Below are 14,122 nucleotides of genomic sequence, written 5' to 3' on the forward strand. Positions count from 1 at the left end.
AATTAATCAAGTCCATTAATGTTAATTATATGTATTAGGTCATGGGCTAATTATAAATAATTGTTGAGAAGTTAAAACCCTAGTCACCACCCACCATAATTTCGAGAATCCTTGTAAGGTCCAGGAATTTAATTCGCGTAACCTAAGTGCATTAAATCTAGGATTTTTATTTTTAATTATATGTTTAATGATTTTTATGCAATTTATGCATAATTCATGCATGATAGGATTTAATCCCTGAAATTTTAAAAGATCATGCATTAGGGTTTCTAGGTGCATTTCACGCCCGATCGAGGAATGGAGACCGGTGAATTTTTAGAAAAAAATATTTTTTTTTATTTCACGGTTTATTTTTATAAATTAATATAAGGTGTTTTTAAGGGTGTTTTTCTAAAAAGGAGATTTTATTGGATATTTTACTCGCAGGATTTTTATTTTTAACGGCACGTAAATTTTATCGAAACAGGGGATAAACTAATGAACTGAATTCAATATAACAGGGGATAAACTAATGAACTGAATTCAATAAACTAATGAACTGAATTTCGGTCATGGCAGCGCCCTGAGCACAATTTATGACATTTTAAATGTTTTATGCATCATGTTCATGATTTTTATGGAATTATAATAAATACGTTGCATGCTTGGTTTAAAGAAAAAGTTACACATATGCCTGTTTTTATTAAGTGATGAAAATGATGATATTTTTGAAGGATGTGAATTGGTTGTGACTGACGATGTATATGTATACGATGACATGAGATATGATGAGCTGAGGCCCGGGCTCAGTGGGCGGGTAATGCTGTCGCTGATGTCCCCCGCCGCCGGGTACCACAGTTTTATAGATGGATCCATCGATAGAGCTGATACGATAGAGCTGATACGAAAGTCACAACTAATGAACTGAATTCAATAAAAAGAAAATGTTTAAGTTTATGATGACACGATGAGCTGTCTTGACACGTATATGATGATATGAGATGACATGATTTGACACGACATGATTTTATACGACACGTTTACGTTATGCTTTTAAGTTCATGAAAGATATCTTGAGTATGATATTTTTCACTGCTGTGTGCTACGTATATGTACTTGTTATTACTGGTACAGGTGTGTTGAGTTTTTAGACTCACTAGGCGTGTGTGATGCAGGTGAGTTCGATGTCGAGGAGACTGGAGGTGCTGGACTCTGAGTCAGCGGACCTGGTGGGCGACACGACCCGAGGACCTATGATCTTTCCGCCCTATTATGATTTCATGTTTTGAGAGGATACGAGTATTTTTATGCTGGTTTATCTTACTGTTGGATGTAGGATTTTTCCCTCGTTTTTACCCCGTTATATTTTATTGATAAATGTTCATGATAATTTTTTAAATGATGTTTTTACATAGAATTGCATGCATGCGATTTAGTTAAATGTTTATTCCCAAATGAGAGCATTAAAAAAAATATATATTTCCGCACTTTTTAAAATGAGTAGATGTTTCAATCCTTCTTCCAAAAGGAAAAAAAATTCGGCCACCTCTCTTGAGGAAGAAGTTTGGGTCGTCTCTCAAACTTTGATCTCTTACGTAAAATCTCTTTCATATTCTATAGTGCAATTTGGAAGAGGATCGGATCAAGCAATCTAGTCGTGGACTTGATATGAGGATCAAACAAAGAGTTCATCGAAGAAAGTTCGTAGGGATTCATCATGAGCTAATCCGTTTATATCGGATTAGTTGGATCTACGTGAATTATTCACCAAAGGTATAACGATTATAACGCCATATGAATGTTTATCTTAAAACCATACAAGTGCCCAAACATAAACATATTTTAATTGTCAAAATAAATTAAAAATTTTAAAATTTCCGCTGCGTTTGGGCGCGTAGAAAACCGAGATCCAACACTTTCGACATTGTGGATTGTTCTCTCCTGAAAAGAACAACTTCCTCTCCCGAGGAATGACTTGCAATGCTTTAAATAGATGTGTGACGCCGATATCTTCCGCAAAATCTCGTCAGCCTCTTGATCTTCATTAAATATGGAATTTAAAATCCGAGAATAGTCCATTTTTCATCCTACATTTATCATCCTTATCTAAAAAACTCAACAAATATATCTTCCCAAAACCAAATGTCAAATTTTTCGCCAAAACAATCATATCATATGAAGATGCACACAAAATCAAATATCACCTAAATGAAAGTAAATCAAAAGTAATATCTCAATTAAACAATAAATATTAATTCCATCACTAAAACAAGCCAACAAAAATGACAAAAACTTGTGCGAGAGATGGTCTCACAGGCGTATTTTGTGAAACAGATCTCTTATTTGGGTCATCCATGAAAAATTATTATTTTTTATACTAAGAGTATTACTTTTTATTGTGAAAATCGGTAGGGTTCACCCGTCTCACAGATAAAGATTCATGACCCCGTCTCACAAAAGACCTATCAACAAAAATATCCAATCCACTCTAACCATTAAAGAACATTTAGATGACTCTAGGGTTTTTTGTTCAAAAATTTTATATCATGAAATATTTAAAAGTTAACTTTTGGGGGAAAAAACTTAAAATTTATCTAAAAAATAATACTTAATCGCACTTTTCCACGCTTTTTTTTAAGCATAATATGGTCACCCTTAGGTTAACTATTTTTTCAACGCTTTTACCCGAATAATGTTCTTTTATTAACGTTTCATGCTTAATCATGTTTAATCAACACGTTTTAGAACACCGATGAAAAGCATGAAAGAAGACGTAAAAGTTACAATTTAAATCATATTTTTACTTAATATAATTTTTAATTATCTTTAGCTAAATAATAGATAAATAACACATAAGCATTATATACACTAGCGAACGACGTACACACGATGTGTATGTGAAATAATAACTTTTACGTATATGAATCATGATCATTAATATATCGAGTTGGTTCATAAAGTTTAATTATTATTTGGATAACGATAATGAAATTATATAAAATATATAATTTATAGAGATAATGTGTGATTTTTAAAATTTTAAATTAGATTAGTTATTACACTTATGGGTAAATTACATGAAAATATTAGTTATCTAATTGTATAAAATATTTTAATAAAAACTAATTGGTGTCAGTGTCACAAAGTCAGACCACAAAAATACCTTCCATCTTTATAAATAATATATATAACAATGAAAAGTATCGATATGGATGATGGAATTTTGAGAAGAGTAGAAGCATGTTAATCAAAGTATGCCGAAATAATGACTTGAAAATTATTTTCTTCATGGAATAACATGATCTCACCAAATACTCATGAAATACATGATCATATCTTGTTTGTAATTACGGATAACATTTTTTTCTTATGTATTGGTGAGTATGTTTCTTGTGAGACGGTGTAATGAATCTTTATCTGTGAGACGTGTCAATCCTACCGATATTCACAATAAAAAATAACTCTTAGCATAAAAAGTAATATTTTTTCATGAATAACCCAAATAAGAGATCAGTATGACAAAATACGACTCGTGAGATCGTCTCACACAAGTTTTTGGCGGTATTGGTTATCCGACCTGACTCGATTTATAAAATCTTGTATTAAGTTAAATCCGAACACTAATTATTAATTTCATGTTGGTGTCGGGTTTTTCCGAATACCCAATCCGGTAACAGGTGTCTAACAATTTTTTTATTTTTGTTTTTTTAATTTAGTACCACACTTATTATTAATTATAATTAAATATAATGTATTCAATATTTTTTTTTAAAAAAAAACATGGTACCCGACTGGTTATCGACCACATTAAATTTATTACCCAACTTTTTAATCATATGTTTTTTGGTTGTTTTCATGTAATGGAGGATTTTTTTTATGTTTAAAATTTCAGGTACTCGAAACAACCCGAATTTTTTCGGGTACCCAAAAGTCTGTAGGTAATTTTTTCAAGTCGGGTTTGGGTAGTAAAAATTCTACCCGAAAAACCTGAACCTGAGAAACCCGGCCTGATGCCCACCCACCCCTTAGTTGTAAGTTGGATTGAACAAGATGATAACAAATAACTCTACGTACTATGTCACGACCAAGAAAATAAGGAAGAAAAAATGAAGCAGATTAATAGCAAAACTTTTAGAAGCATTGAGAAATTAATGAATCTTAGAAAAACTTGGGCCAAACAAGTCGTACAGAAGTACAATTAAACTTGAGACTCGGAAGAATCTCAACGTGACATTGATCTCACCAAGTTCTAAATGGTATTCTTACATTGTGGCATAGAAGGAATGGATTTTTATGCTATATACAGGTACTGCATTGAGAATTACAAAATATTGAATCAAGAATATCATACATACATAATACAAGTCACCAACTTTGATGTCGAACGAGGAAAGAGAGAGGACGAATAACAGAATTCAAGAATTTCGTCCTGTCTCGTCGAGCATCATCCCTTTAAGACTTTTAGCCAGCCAGATAGCAGTATCTCGCGGAGAGACCTTTTCCCTTCCAAAAGGCTTCAAAACAACAGCGAGTTCTTCAAGTCTATTCTCCTGAAGCAAGTCGGCAGACAATTCTAGAAGTCCTTCAAGTGCTTCTGCTCTTTGCCTGAAAGAATTGACATCTAACGTTTCCTTGGCTCGTGGTTCCTCCAGTGTCGGAAAATAGTTGAGTTTTGATGGTTCGAAAGATTCTTGATTCATGTTAGTCATGTCTATTTCCTTGGTGATTGGATCTTCAGAGAGACTTGGATTAGGAATCTGATGATATTCAGGATACGCCACTTTCTCCGAAAAAATAGATGGTTTTGAAGGTGATGAAGAAGATGGATCTTTCTTATCATACTCATCTTTTACCACATTTATCAGCTTACCTATATCCATGTTGCTCTGGACATTTTCATGTAATGTATGATCAGTTCCAACTCGGAAACTACTGTGACGTATCACATGTATCACTTCATCAAAAGCTGGGGGGAGATGAGTACCGGCTTGTTTTTCATTTACTGCATTTTGCACAAGAATTCCATTTCCTGGCAGCAAATTCTTCTGGTTTGATGAATTTAGTTCCTTCACCATGAACTTATCATCACCACTCGGTGTTGAAATGACATTTGACAAGGCCAAACGATCAGCCATACAGCTAGGACTGATAATTGAAGTATCTTCTCTGCCTGCAAGTAAATTTTTGGAGCTAGACAACGAGATTTCCATAGTTACATTGGAATTCGTATTCTCACGATCAGAGTGTTTTTCAAATGTTCCTGTGGAGCATACTATAGATTTGTAGTTATTCCCATCGCCGTTCTTGGAAGAATTTTCTAGTCTCTCTGAGTGTGATGAGGAAGAAGTCGACCAGCTCGGTCTAGACTCATTGCTATCAATCTCAGTTTCTTGCTGATGAGTGGTTTGGAAATTTTCAATCCTTTCTCCTGGCAACAAAGAATCGACAACTTCAATTTCCATAGCTTGACCACGACTCGGAGTTGCCAGTTTTGACAAGCTTGGAAAAGGAGTCTTCAAAACATCACAAATCTCAAGTCTTTGAATTGACACAGAAGATGAAGCAAAATTGCAGCTCTCTTTCTGAAGCTGCTGCATAATTTCTCTTGGAGTATGCAAAATTTTCGAAGCTTCAGGTCCTGGAGCATCATTAAGGCCGATCTTTTCATTATAATTAACAACGATAGGAGGGTCACATCCCAGTTGCCTTATCCGTGCAGGAAATGATGGTTGTCTATGCGGACCAGGAGGGGTTTTAAGTCTATTCTTTACAGAGACTACATCTTCTGCTGCAGATTTTACTGGACCAGAAGGTGGGAGCCCTTCACGTCGAGCTTTGGTCTTCGGAGGACATTCTGTAACAGGTAACTGCAAAAGACAATGACTAAAATTGAGCAAAATAGATGGTTTGAAAATATTATAGAGACCACATCTGAGGTTTAATAGAAAACCGCAAAAGCCTCACACATTGGGAGTAAAATGACATGATTACCACCTGATGCTTCAAAGAATTAGTTCCCTGTGCTCGTTTAGCAGAATCAGAATTCACCCTTGTTGCTGCCCCAGGAGGTGCATTAGCCTTAAGACCAGAGTTGCCAGGGACTAGTCTAGTGATTCTAGGAGACGCATCAATATGAGTTCTTTGGTTAACTTTCACAGAGTTGCTTCTCATTGGAGAACAATTTTCTCGGTTTTTTCCTTCTTTTAGAGCCATCATAATGTTTTTAATCATTCGTGGTGGTTTAAATGAAAAGTCCACCTCTTGTATACAATCACTCAAGCCACGATCATCATCAATAGAAGCCGAATCCGTATCAGTAGCTTTATGGTCGCAATTGACCATTATGCCCTGCACACTCCTTTCACACGAGATCAAGCTGTCTCTATCACTACAAGAACTGTTGCTACTTTGACTTTCAGCCACGTTCTTTCTACTGTCACAAGGTGTGGCAAAAGGTTTCTCGGGATTACAGGATGGATGGTACAGAGCAACATAGGGCTGTAGATATGGATGTTTCAGAAGTTCAGATGCCTGACATGTGATGAAATTTGAGTTAGGCGGATTAAGGATAATGCTAATGTGTATGAAACTTGAACTGGTTTCTAGAAGTTCTTACACTCAACCGATGCTCGGGATTTTTTCTCAGCATGCTCTTGATAAGTGTTTTCCTGTTGTATCAATAATTTCTTTAATTATTTCCATATACATCAAAATATGCATGATTATGAACCAAACATAGATTTTGTCATAGGCAATAGTTTCTTACGACGAATTATTCGGTAATAAATAGGTCTCATAGAGTCATAGTACAAATGATATCAAATTATTTAGACGTTCAAGGGTAAATCAATGTGACCAGTTCAAAAAAACAGAAAAGAAAGCCCAAACAAAAGGCATGCAACAATGAAGGAAAATACCCAAGTAATTAGGTAAACAAAAGCAAACACACTATAGCAAGATTCAGTACACTTACAAAGTTGGAGAGTAACAGGAAGGCAAAGGGCCGATTGAAGATCGGTTAATCTTGCTTATTAAGCCTGCCATGTCCTGAAAGATGTATTCGACTTGTTAAGAGCATTAAAATATACTTAAATAATTAGTCACTAATGTGAACTTCTGGAAAACAAAATGCAGGTAAAAGGGTCACTAAGTGTCTAGAGAGCAAACAAAAACATAAGTTTTAAAATGAATGAGAGAGAGGTGAATTATGTAACTTGTTTTCAACAGCAATGATTTTCTCATAAGTGTTTCTTCAGTTAGGTCTTTGTGGATTCTTCAGCTCTAGAAGCAAAGAATCGTAAATAAACAAATATGGGAAAACTTACGAAGGCCTTGAATGCAGGACGATGAGCAGCCATTTCATAAATACAGCAGCCTGAATGACAGAACGAGCATCAGAATAAATGAGTAAGTTGAACAATATGTGATTCAGCCATTAACCCTTACATACACTACACAATGGCAAAAAGCTGAAACTCTTGTGAATTATTAGTCCAGAATACAACATCACAGCACTGTACACGTAAAAATATGTTGAGATATATTATTAGTGGGATAAAGACTTCTGTGTTGTTGTTCTAATAGTAACTATGACCTTTGTGCACATCTTACATACCGTATATTGGGCCTAGACCAAAATATGTCGAAGGGCCCAAGTCTCCTATATCTAAAATTATTGGAATAATCTAGGAAGGGGGAGGGAATAAATAGAGAAGGATTTGTTAGGAAGAGGACATTATCGATCATTTTGTTGTTAGGCTTAGCTTGTGCTAGGGGCAAGAGGATTGTTGGTCTTTCACTCTTTCTTCCTGTAAAGGACTTGTTCCATGGCTGAGTTTTATTACTCTCTTTGTTTTTTGTGATTCCTTGTTTGATCAGTGTTCTCGTAACAGCACATGTAGGAACTTTCCTACTTCGAAGTGTTTAGCAATGGCCACATCGCAGGTTTATCAAGACAAAGCAAGTACGATCACCATCCTTAGTCAAAGAACATAAAAATGAAAAGTGTGAGTACCGAGGGACCATATATCAGATTTAAAACCATAGGGAATATCTGCAAGAAGTTCAGGGCACATGTAATTGGGAGTTCCAACAACCTGCGTACAAAAAACAAGACAACGATAAGAATATCAAAAAATTTAAACCCTATTGTAACACAACTATTTACGAGGGGAAACAATATTATTATTTGGTATGATAGTAGAAAACCATTTCATGTTTTTCAAGAAATTGAAGAAGATGCACTAAAAGCTACAAGTTTTGTTTACCCGATCAGCTATTTCAAGTGTTTTTATAATTTACAAAGCCCTTTTCTAAAACACCTTCTGTAACCAAACAAAATCCAAGCACTTACCGAAGAAGCCAAATCATCTGCCTTCAAAGTTTTAGCAAGTCCAAAATCACCTGCTCAAATGAAAGGATTGTAAGAAAATAATTAATTCATACAGAGGCAAACACTGAATGAAGATATACAAATATAAAAAAAAAAAACAAACAAAAGTGAGACACACCGAGTCGAACATCTTGATCTTTCATAAGAAAGATGTTAGAGCACTGCCAAGAAAGTGGAATAGGATCAGTCAGCAGAATTAGTTCAGAGACTACATGAACTTAAACAAACAATAACCCCAGTATTCAGATCCGCACTTTAAGGTCCCGGTGTAGAACAAAATTGGAATGCAGATATTCCACTGCCAACAGTAGTTGAGTGAACCACTTCAATAGTTTCTGTACATTGTACAAAATTTAACATTATTGAACTACTTAATGAGAAGACAGACACCGAACAGAAAAAAAGAATGTTCTACATAATCAAAACAAAATAAATGTATCCCATAAAATATTGCAATAAAAACCAAAGAACTTCAAGAACTCAAACCTCCTCAGGGAAGAATTGTCCATTGGCTCTTTTCATCAACTCGGCGCTATTGTAGGTAAACATTTAGAAATGGAAAATGAAACTGTGTTTAGTACTTTTCAAATTAATGATTCTGAGTAAAACTTACATGTCACCGCCCTCACAGTACCCAGTAATTATGCAAACATAGCAACCCTGCATTAGCATTTGGAAATTTAGAGTAAAGTAGAAATAATGACATATTAAATTCATATTTACCGGATCAATATGTGGGGAAATTAAACAGGCAATTAGAAGCCTCGATGTCCTTACCTTCTCCACCCAAGCTTCCTTGAACTCAACAATGTATGGATGTTGTAACCGAGCAATTAAGGCCATCTGCATATTCACAAACCAAAAGATCCCTCTTGCATTTCAGCATAACTGAAGCATCATATTAATACACACGAGCATATGAAAGAGGATGAATCAGTCCCATTTTCAAGACCAACTAAGTGAGAAATCCGGTGATTACATTGAAATTTCCAAACAATTACCGAACCAAATTACCTCAAGGAAGCATCAAGATTTCAAAGATCAATACTAAGGATGCCAAACAGGTAAAAAAATGCCAAACAACAGAATCAAAAGAAGCAATCAGCAAACATTCTAACCATGTTGATATAAAATATAAATGACATCAACTATCAACGTACCTCTTGATGAGCTGATCTCCTGCAACGTTCCGTTTGTCGAGCCAATCGAATCTTCTTAAGCACATACCTGTGTTATGTCGTTTCCCAGTACACAGAAATTAAGCAACTAAAAACATCACAAAACTTTTTCAACAAACAGGAAAAAAGTACAGTAAAATCTTGTAAAAAACGAATCAAAATAACTTCTTTACTAACCGCAAACCCATACCTTTTCTTTTCCAATTTGTGATTGACCAAAATTGCTGCACCAAAAGCTCCACGGCCAATCTGTTCCATTAGCTCATACTGGTCCATTCTTGACTCCATCACCCACAAATCTTAAAGCCCAAATGACAATTTCACTATATTTCAACTCATAACGTAGACACACACACACACACAACCACAGAGCCAAGAAAATGGCAATCTCGATTCGTCCAAGTTCACATATACATACATATATTGAACACAATGAAACCGCAGTATCAGATCTTCTCCTTCTCCATCGACCCCATTCGCATCTTACTTCCCGAGAAAAGACCCACTAACAGAAGCATCACAAAGAACATCAATGTGAACAAACGCAAGCACTAAATCCTTGAAAATGAAGAAAACAGTGAAATGCAATAAAGATTATTTATTTTTTAATGGGTTACACAATCAATGAAAGCAAGGGAGCGAGACTGCTCTTTATGTTATTTTTCGTATTTTATTCTTTCTTTTATGGTATTTAATTCCTTTTTTGTCATCGAATGGGCGAGACACCGCCAGTCTTTTTATCACCTTAATTTCACCAAGTCGAGGATTTAAAATTGATTTAGCAATTGATAATAATGAGATTTATGAATGGTAGGTTCAAAAATTACACCTTTCCAACTACATTTCTTGAATCCCTTGGTCATGGACAACGGTGACAGGAGTTGTTATTCACTGCAAGAACCCTTACCATTTCTGCCGAATCTTCTATGAGCTGTCATTGCACTGAAATCGAAACTTAACCTGAACAAAGGGAATGTTTGGAAAAAGTTTCTACAAATTTTTTTACCAGCTTTAAAGATTGATAATGGTCCTCTCGAGGCCGGACACAGAAAAACAAAGTTAGATGACGAAAAAAATATATTAAAAATTTTCGGAAACAATAGCAAATGTAAGATTGAGAAATGAAAACAATATTGATGATACCCCGTAAGAGCTCGGGTCATGGATGACCCGAAATATCAAATGGATTCCCAAATCCGAGTTAATCTGCAGATAGATTCTTCTGGAACCGGGCAGGTGCAAGCCCATGCTCTACTCCCCGGACAGTCATAGGCCCGGGCTCTTGTATAAAGCTCCCGGAAGGCATTCTACCCGGGCTATCTCGATAACAGTGCCGCACTCGAGTGATTCAGAAGATAAGATCTTGTCTCGAGAAGCGTACTCGACAGAATCTTATTGATGTGACATGATGAAAGAGTAGGACGGCGTGACAAGAAGTCAACATCAAAGGCTATGAGTGGTAGGTGTACGCACAAATCGAGGTAATCCTTGATTTTTCTTCCTATAAATAGCAGGTATGAATCTCACTTAAAGTATTCTGAAATCTTTGAACTCTCAAGCACTCACATATATTCACACATATATTCGCTTGCGTTCATCTTCAACCTGCTGACTTAAGCATCGGAGTAGCCACGCCGGACACCCCTCCGGCGCCCATTCACGAGTTTATCTCCTTGTATGCAGGTCACAGTGGAAGCTATAGCTCACAGATTCATCTACTTAGCTCATTTTCCTGAACAGCATTATTGATAGCAGATCTGGTGGAGCACTTGACCCCGGTCACTCATTTCACCCCGATCGCATCATTGGCGCCATCTGTGGGAATCTGAGCTCAAGACGTAGATACGGTTTCCATTCAAAATTAAGTTCGACCTTGCTTGGCACCTCAGTAAGCCCAAATCTGCTTGGCAAACATACAAGTCCGACCAGCTTTGTACTCAGATCTTATATGGGCTCAAAGCTCAGCAGCTATCCCGGATTGGCGTGGAAGAGTATTTGCTATGCACTCAGTAGCATACAGCTATGTTAATCAACTAATTTAGCTCAACTAGAGAAGTTTCACTCGACGGAAAATGAATTCGGATTCAATATTTCCAGGTTAGTTATTTGATTTTTAATAAAACTAATATAGCAGGAGGAGAAAAAAGGTTGAAAGCCCGGGAGGTATGAGGCCTCGGCACATTCTTGAAAGTCCGAGAGGTACGAGGCCCAGGCACCATCTCTTAATCCCGGGAGGTACGAGGCCCCGGCACATTCTTGAAAGTCAGGGAGGTACAAGGCCCCAGCGCCATCTCTTAAGCCCGGGAGATATGAGGCCCCGGCACATTCTTGAAAGTCCGGGAGGTACGAGACCCCGGCACATTGTCTTAATCCCAGGAGGTATGAGGTCCCGGCACATTCTTGAAAGTCCGGGAGGTACGAGGCCCCGGCACCATTATCTAAGCCCAGGGTTCTCAAACCTGGCTCGGGGCTCCGCACCTCGACCATTCCCAAGTCCCAGGACATGCTCCCCGGCCCAAGGCTCCACACCTTGGTTATTTATAAGCCCAGGGTTCTCAAACCTGGCTCGGGGCATCGCACCTCGATCATTCCCAAGTCCCGGGACATGCTCCCTGTCCCAAATCTCCCCACCTTGGTTATCTATAAGCCCAGTGTTCTCAAACCTGGCTCGGGGCTTCGCACCTCGACCATTCCCAAGTTCCGGGACATGTTCCCCAGCCCAAGACTCCGCACCTTGGTTATTTATAAGCCCAAGGTTCTCAAACCTGGCTCGGGGCTCCGCACCACGACTAGTCCCAAGTCCCGGGACATGCTCACCTGCCCAAGGCTCCGCACCTTGATTATCTATCAGCCCAGGGCTCCGTACCCTGGCTCGGGACTCCGCACCTCGACCACTCCCAAGTCCCTGGACATGCTCCGCGGCCCAAGGCTCCGCACCTTGGTTACTTATAAACCAAGGGTTCTCAAACCTGGCTCGGGGCTCCGCATCTCGATCATTCTCAAATCCCGGGACAAGCATCCCGGCCCAAGGCTCCGCACCATAGTTATTGATAAGCCCGGGGTTCTAAAACCTGACTCGGGGCTCCGCACCTCGACCATTCCCAAGTCCCGGGACATGCTCCCCGGCCCAAGGCTCTGCACCTTGGTTATTTATAAGCCTATGGTTCTCAAACCTGGCTCGGGGCTCCGCACCTCGACCATTCCCAAGTCCCGGGACATGCTCCCTGGCCCAAGGCTCCGCATCTTGGTTATCTATAAGCCCAGGCTCCGTACTCTGGCTCAGGTCTCCACACCTCGACCATTCCCAAGTCCCGGGATATGCTCCTCGGTCCAAGGCTCCGCATCTTGGTTATCTATAAGCCCACGGTTCTCAAACCTGGCTCGGGGCTCCGCACCTCGACCATTCCCAAGTCTCGGGACATGCTCCCCGGCCCAAGGCTCCGCACCTTGGTTATTTATAAGCCCATCGTTCTCAAACCTTGCTCGGGGCTCCGCACCTCGACCATTCCCAAGTCCCGTGACATGCTCCCTGGCCCAAGGCTCCGCACCTTGGTTATCTATAAGCCCAGGGTTCTCAAACCTGGCTCGGGGCTCTGTACCTCGACCATTCCCAAGTCCCGGGACATGCTCCCCGGCCCAGGGCTCCGCACCTTGGTTATTTATAAGCCCAGGGTTCTCAAACCTGGCTCCGGGCTCCGCACGTCGACCATTCCCAAGTCCCGGGACATGCTCCCCGGCCCAAGGCTCCGCACCTGGGTTATCTATAAGCCCAGAGTTATCACACCTGGCTCGGGGCTCCGCACCTTGATCATTCCCAAGTCCTGGGGCATGCTTCCCGGCCCAAAGCTCCGCACCTTGGTTATTTATAAGCCCATGGTTCTCAAACCTGGCTCGGGGCTCCGCACCTCGACCACTCCCAAGTCCCGGGATATGCTCCCCGGCCCAAGGCTCCGCACCTTGGTTATCTATAAGCCCAGGGCTCCGTACCCTGGCTCGGGGCTCTGCACCTCGACCACTCCCAAGTCCTGGGACATGCTCCTTAGCCCAAGGCTCCGCACCTTGGTTATCTATAAGCCCAGGGTTCTCAAACCTGGCTCGGGCTCCGCACCTCGACCATTCCCAAGTTTCGGTACATCCTCCCCGGCCCAAGGCTCAGCACCTTGGTTATCTATAAGCCCAGGGTTCTCAAACCTGGCTCGGGGCTCCGCACCTCGACCATTCCCAAGTCTCGGGACATGCTCCCGGCCCAAGGCTTCGCACATTGGTTATCTATAAGCCCAGGGCTCTGTACCGTGGCTCGGGGCTCCGCACCTCGACCACTCCCTAGTCCCGGGACATGCTGTCCGGCCCAAGGGTACGCACCTTGGTTATTTATAACCCTAGGGTTCTCAAACCTGGCTCGGGGCTCTGCACCTCGACCATTCCCAAGTCCCGTGATATGCTCCCCGGCCCAAGACTCCGTACTTTGGATATTTATAAGCCTAGGGTTCTTAAACCTGGCTCGGGGCTCCGCACCACGACCAGTCCCAAGTCCCGGGACATGCTCCCCGGTCCAAGGCTCCGCACCTTGGTT

General features: G+C 39.9%; 1 protein-coding gene across 2 annotated transcripts; it reads right to left on the minus strand.

Annotated features, from left to right (window-relative positions):
* Positions 1-4,119: 4,119 nt before the first annotated feature.
* LOC142555173 (serine/threonine-protein kinase Nek5-like) lies at positions 4,120-10,427 on the minus strand. 2 transcript variants are annotated; one of them, XM_075665896.1, is made up of 15 exons: positions 10,379-10,427; positions 9,740-9,848; positions 9,532-9,598; positions 9,149-9,214; positions 8,985-9,031; positions 8,858-8,903; positions 8,626-8,706; positions 8,490-8,532; positions 8,333-8,382; positions 7,994-8,075; positions 7,305-7,354; positions 6,953-7,026; positions 6,596-6,647; positions 5,974-6,510; positions 4,120-5,846 (listed from the first exon to the last, which is right to left on the minus strand). In XM_075665896.1, exons 1-15 carry the CDS (start codon positions 10,410-10,412, stop codon positions 4,395-4,397), a joined length of 2,790 nt encoding a protein of 929 aa, XP_075522011.1. In that variant the 5' UTR covers positions 10,413-10,427; the 3' UTR covers positions 4,120-4,394. The 2 variants fall into 2 exon arrangements, with proteins under 2 accessions (XP_075522011.1, XP_075522012.1); XM_075665897.1 differs by lacking the exon at positions 10,379-10,427 and adding an exon at positions 9,968-10,217.
* Between the last annotated feature and the right edge of the window lie 3,695 nt (positions 10,428-14,122).

Source organism: Primulina tabacum, chromosome 9 (genome assembly GCF_025594145.1).
Source record: "Primulina tabacum isolate GXHZ01 chromosome 9, ASM2559414v2, whole genome shotgun sequence".
In the NCBI taxonomy this organism is placed as follows: Eukaryota; Viridiplantae; Streptophyta; class Magnoliopsida; order Lamiales; family Gesneriaceae; genus Primulina; species Primulina tabacum.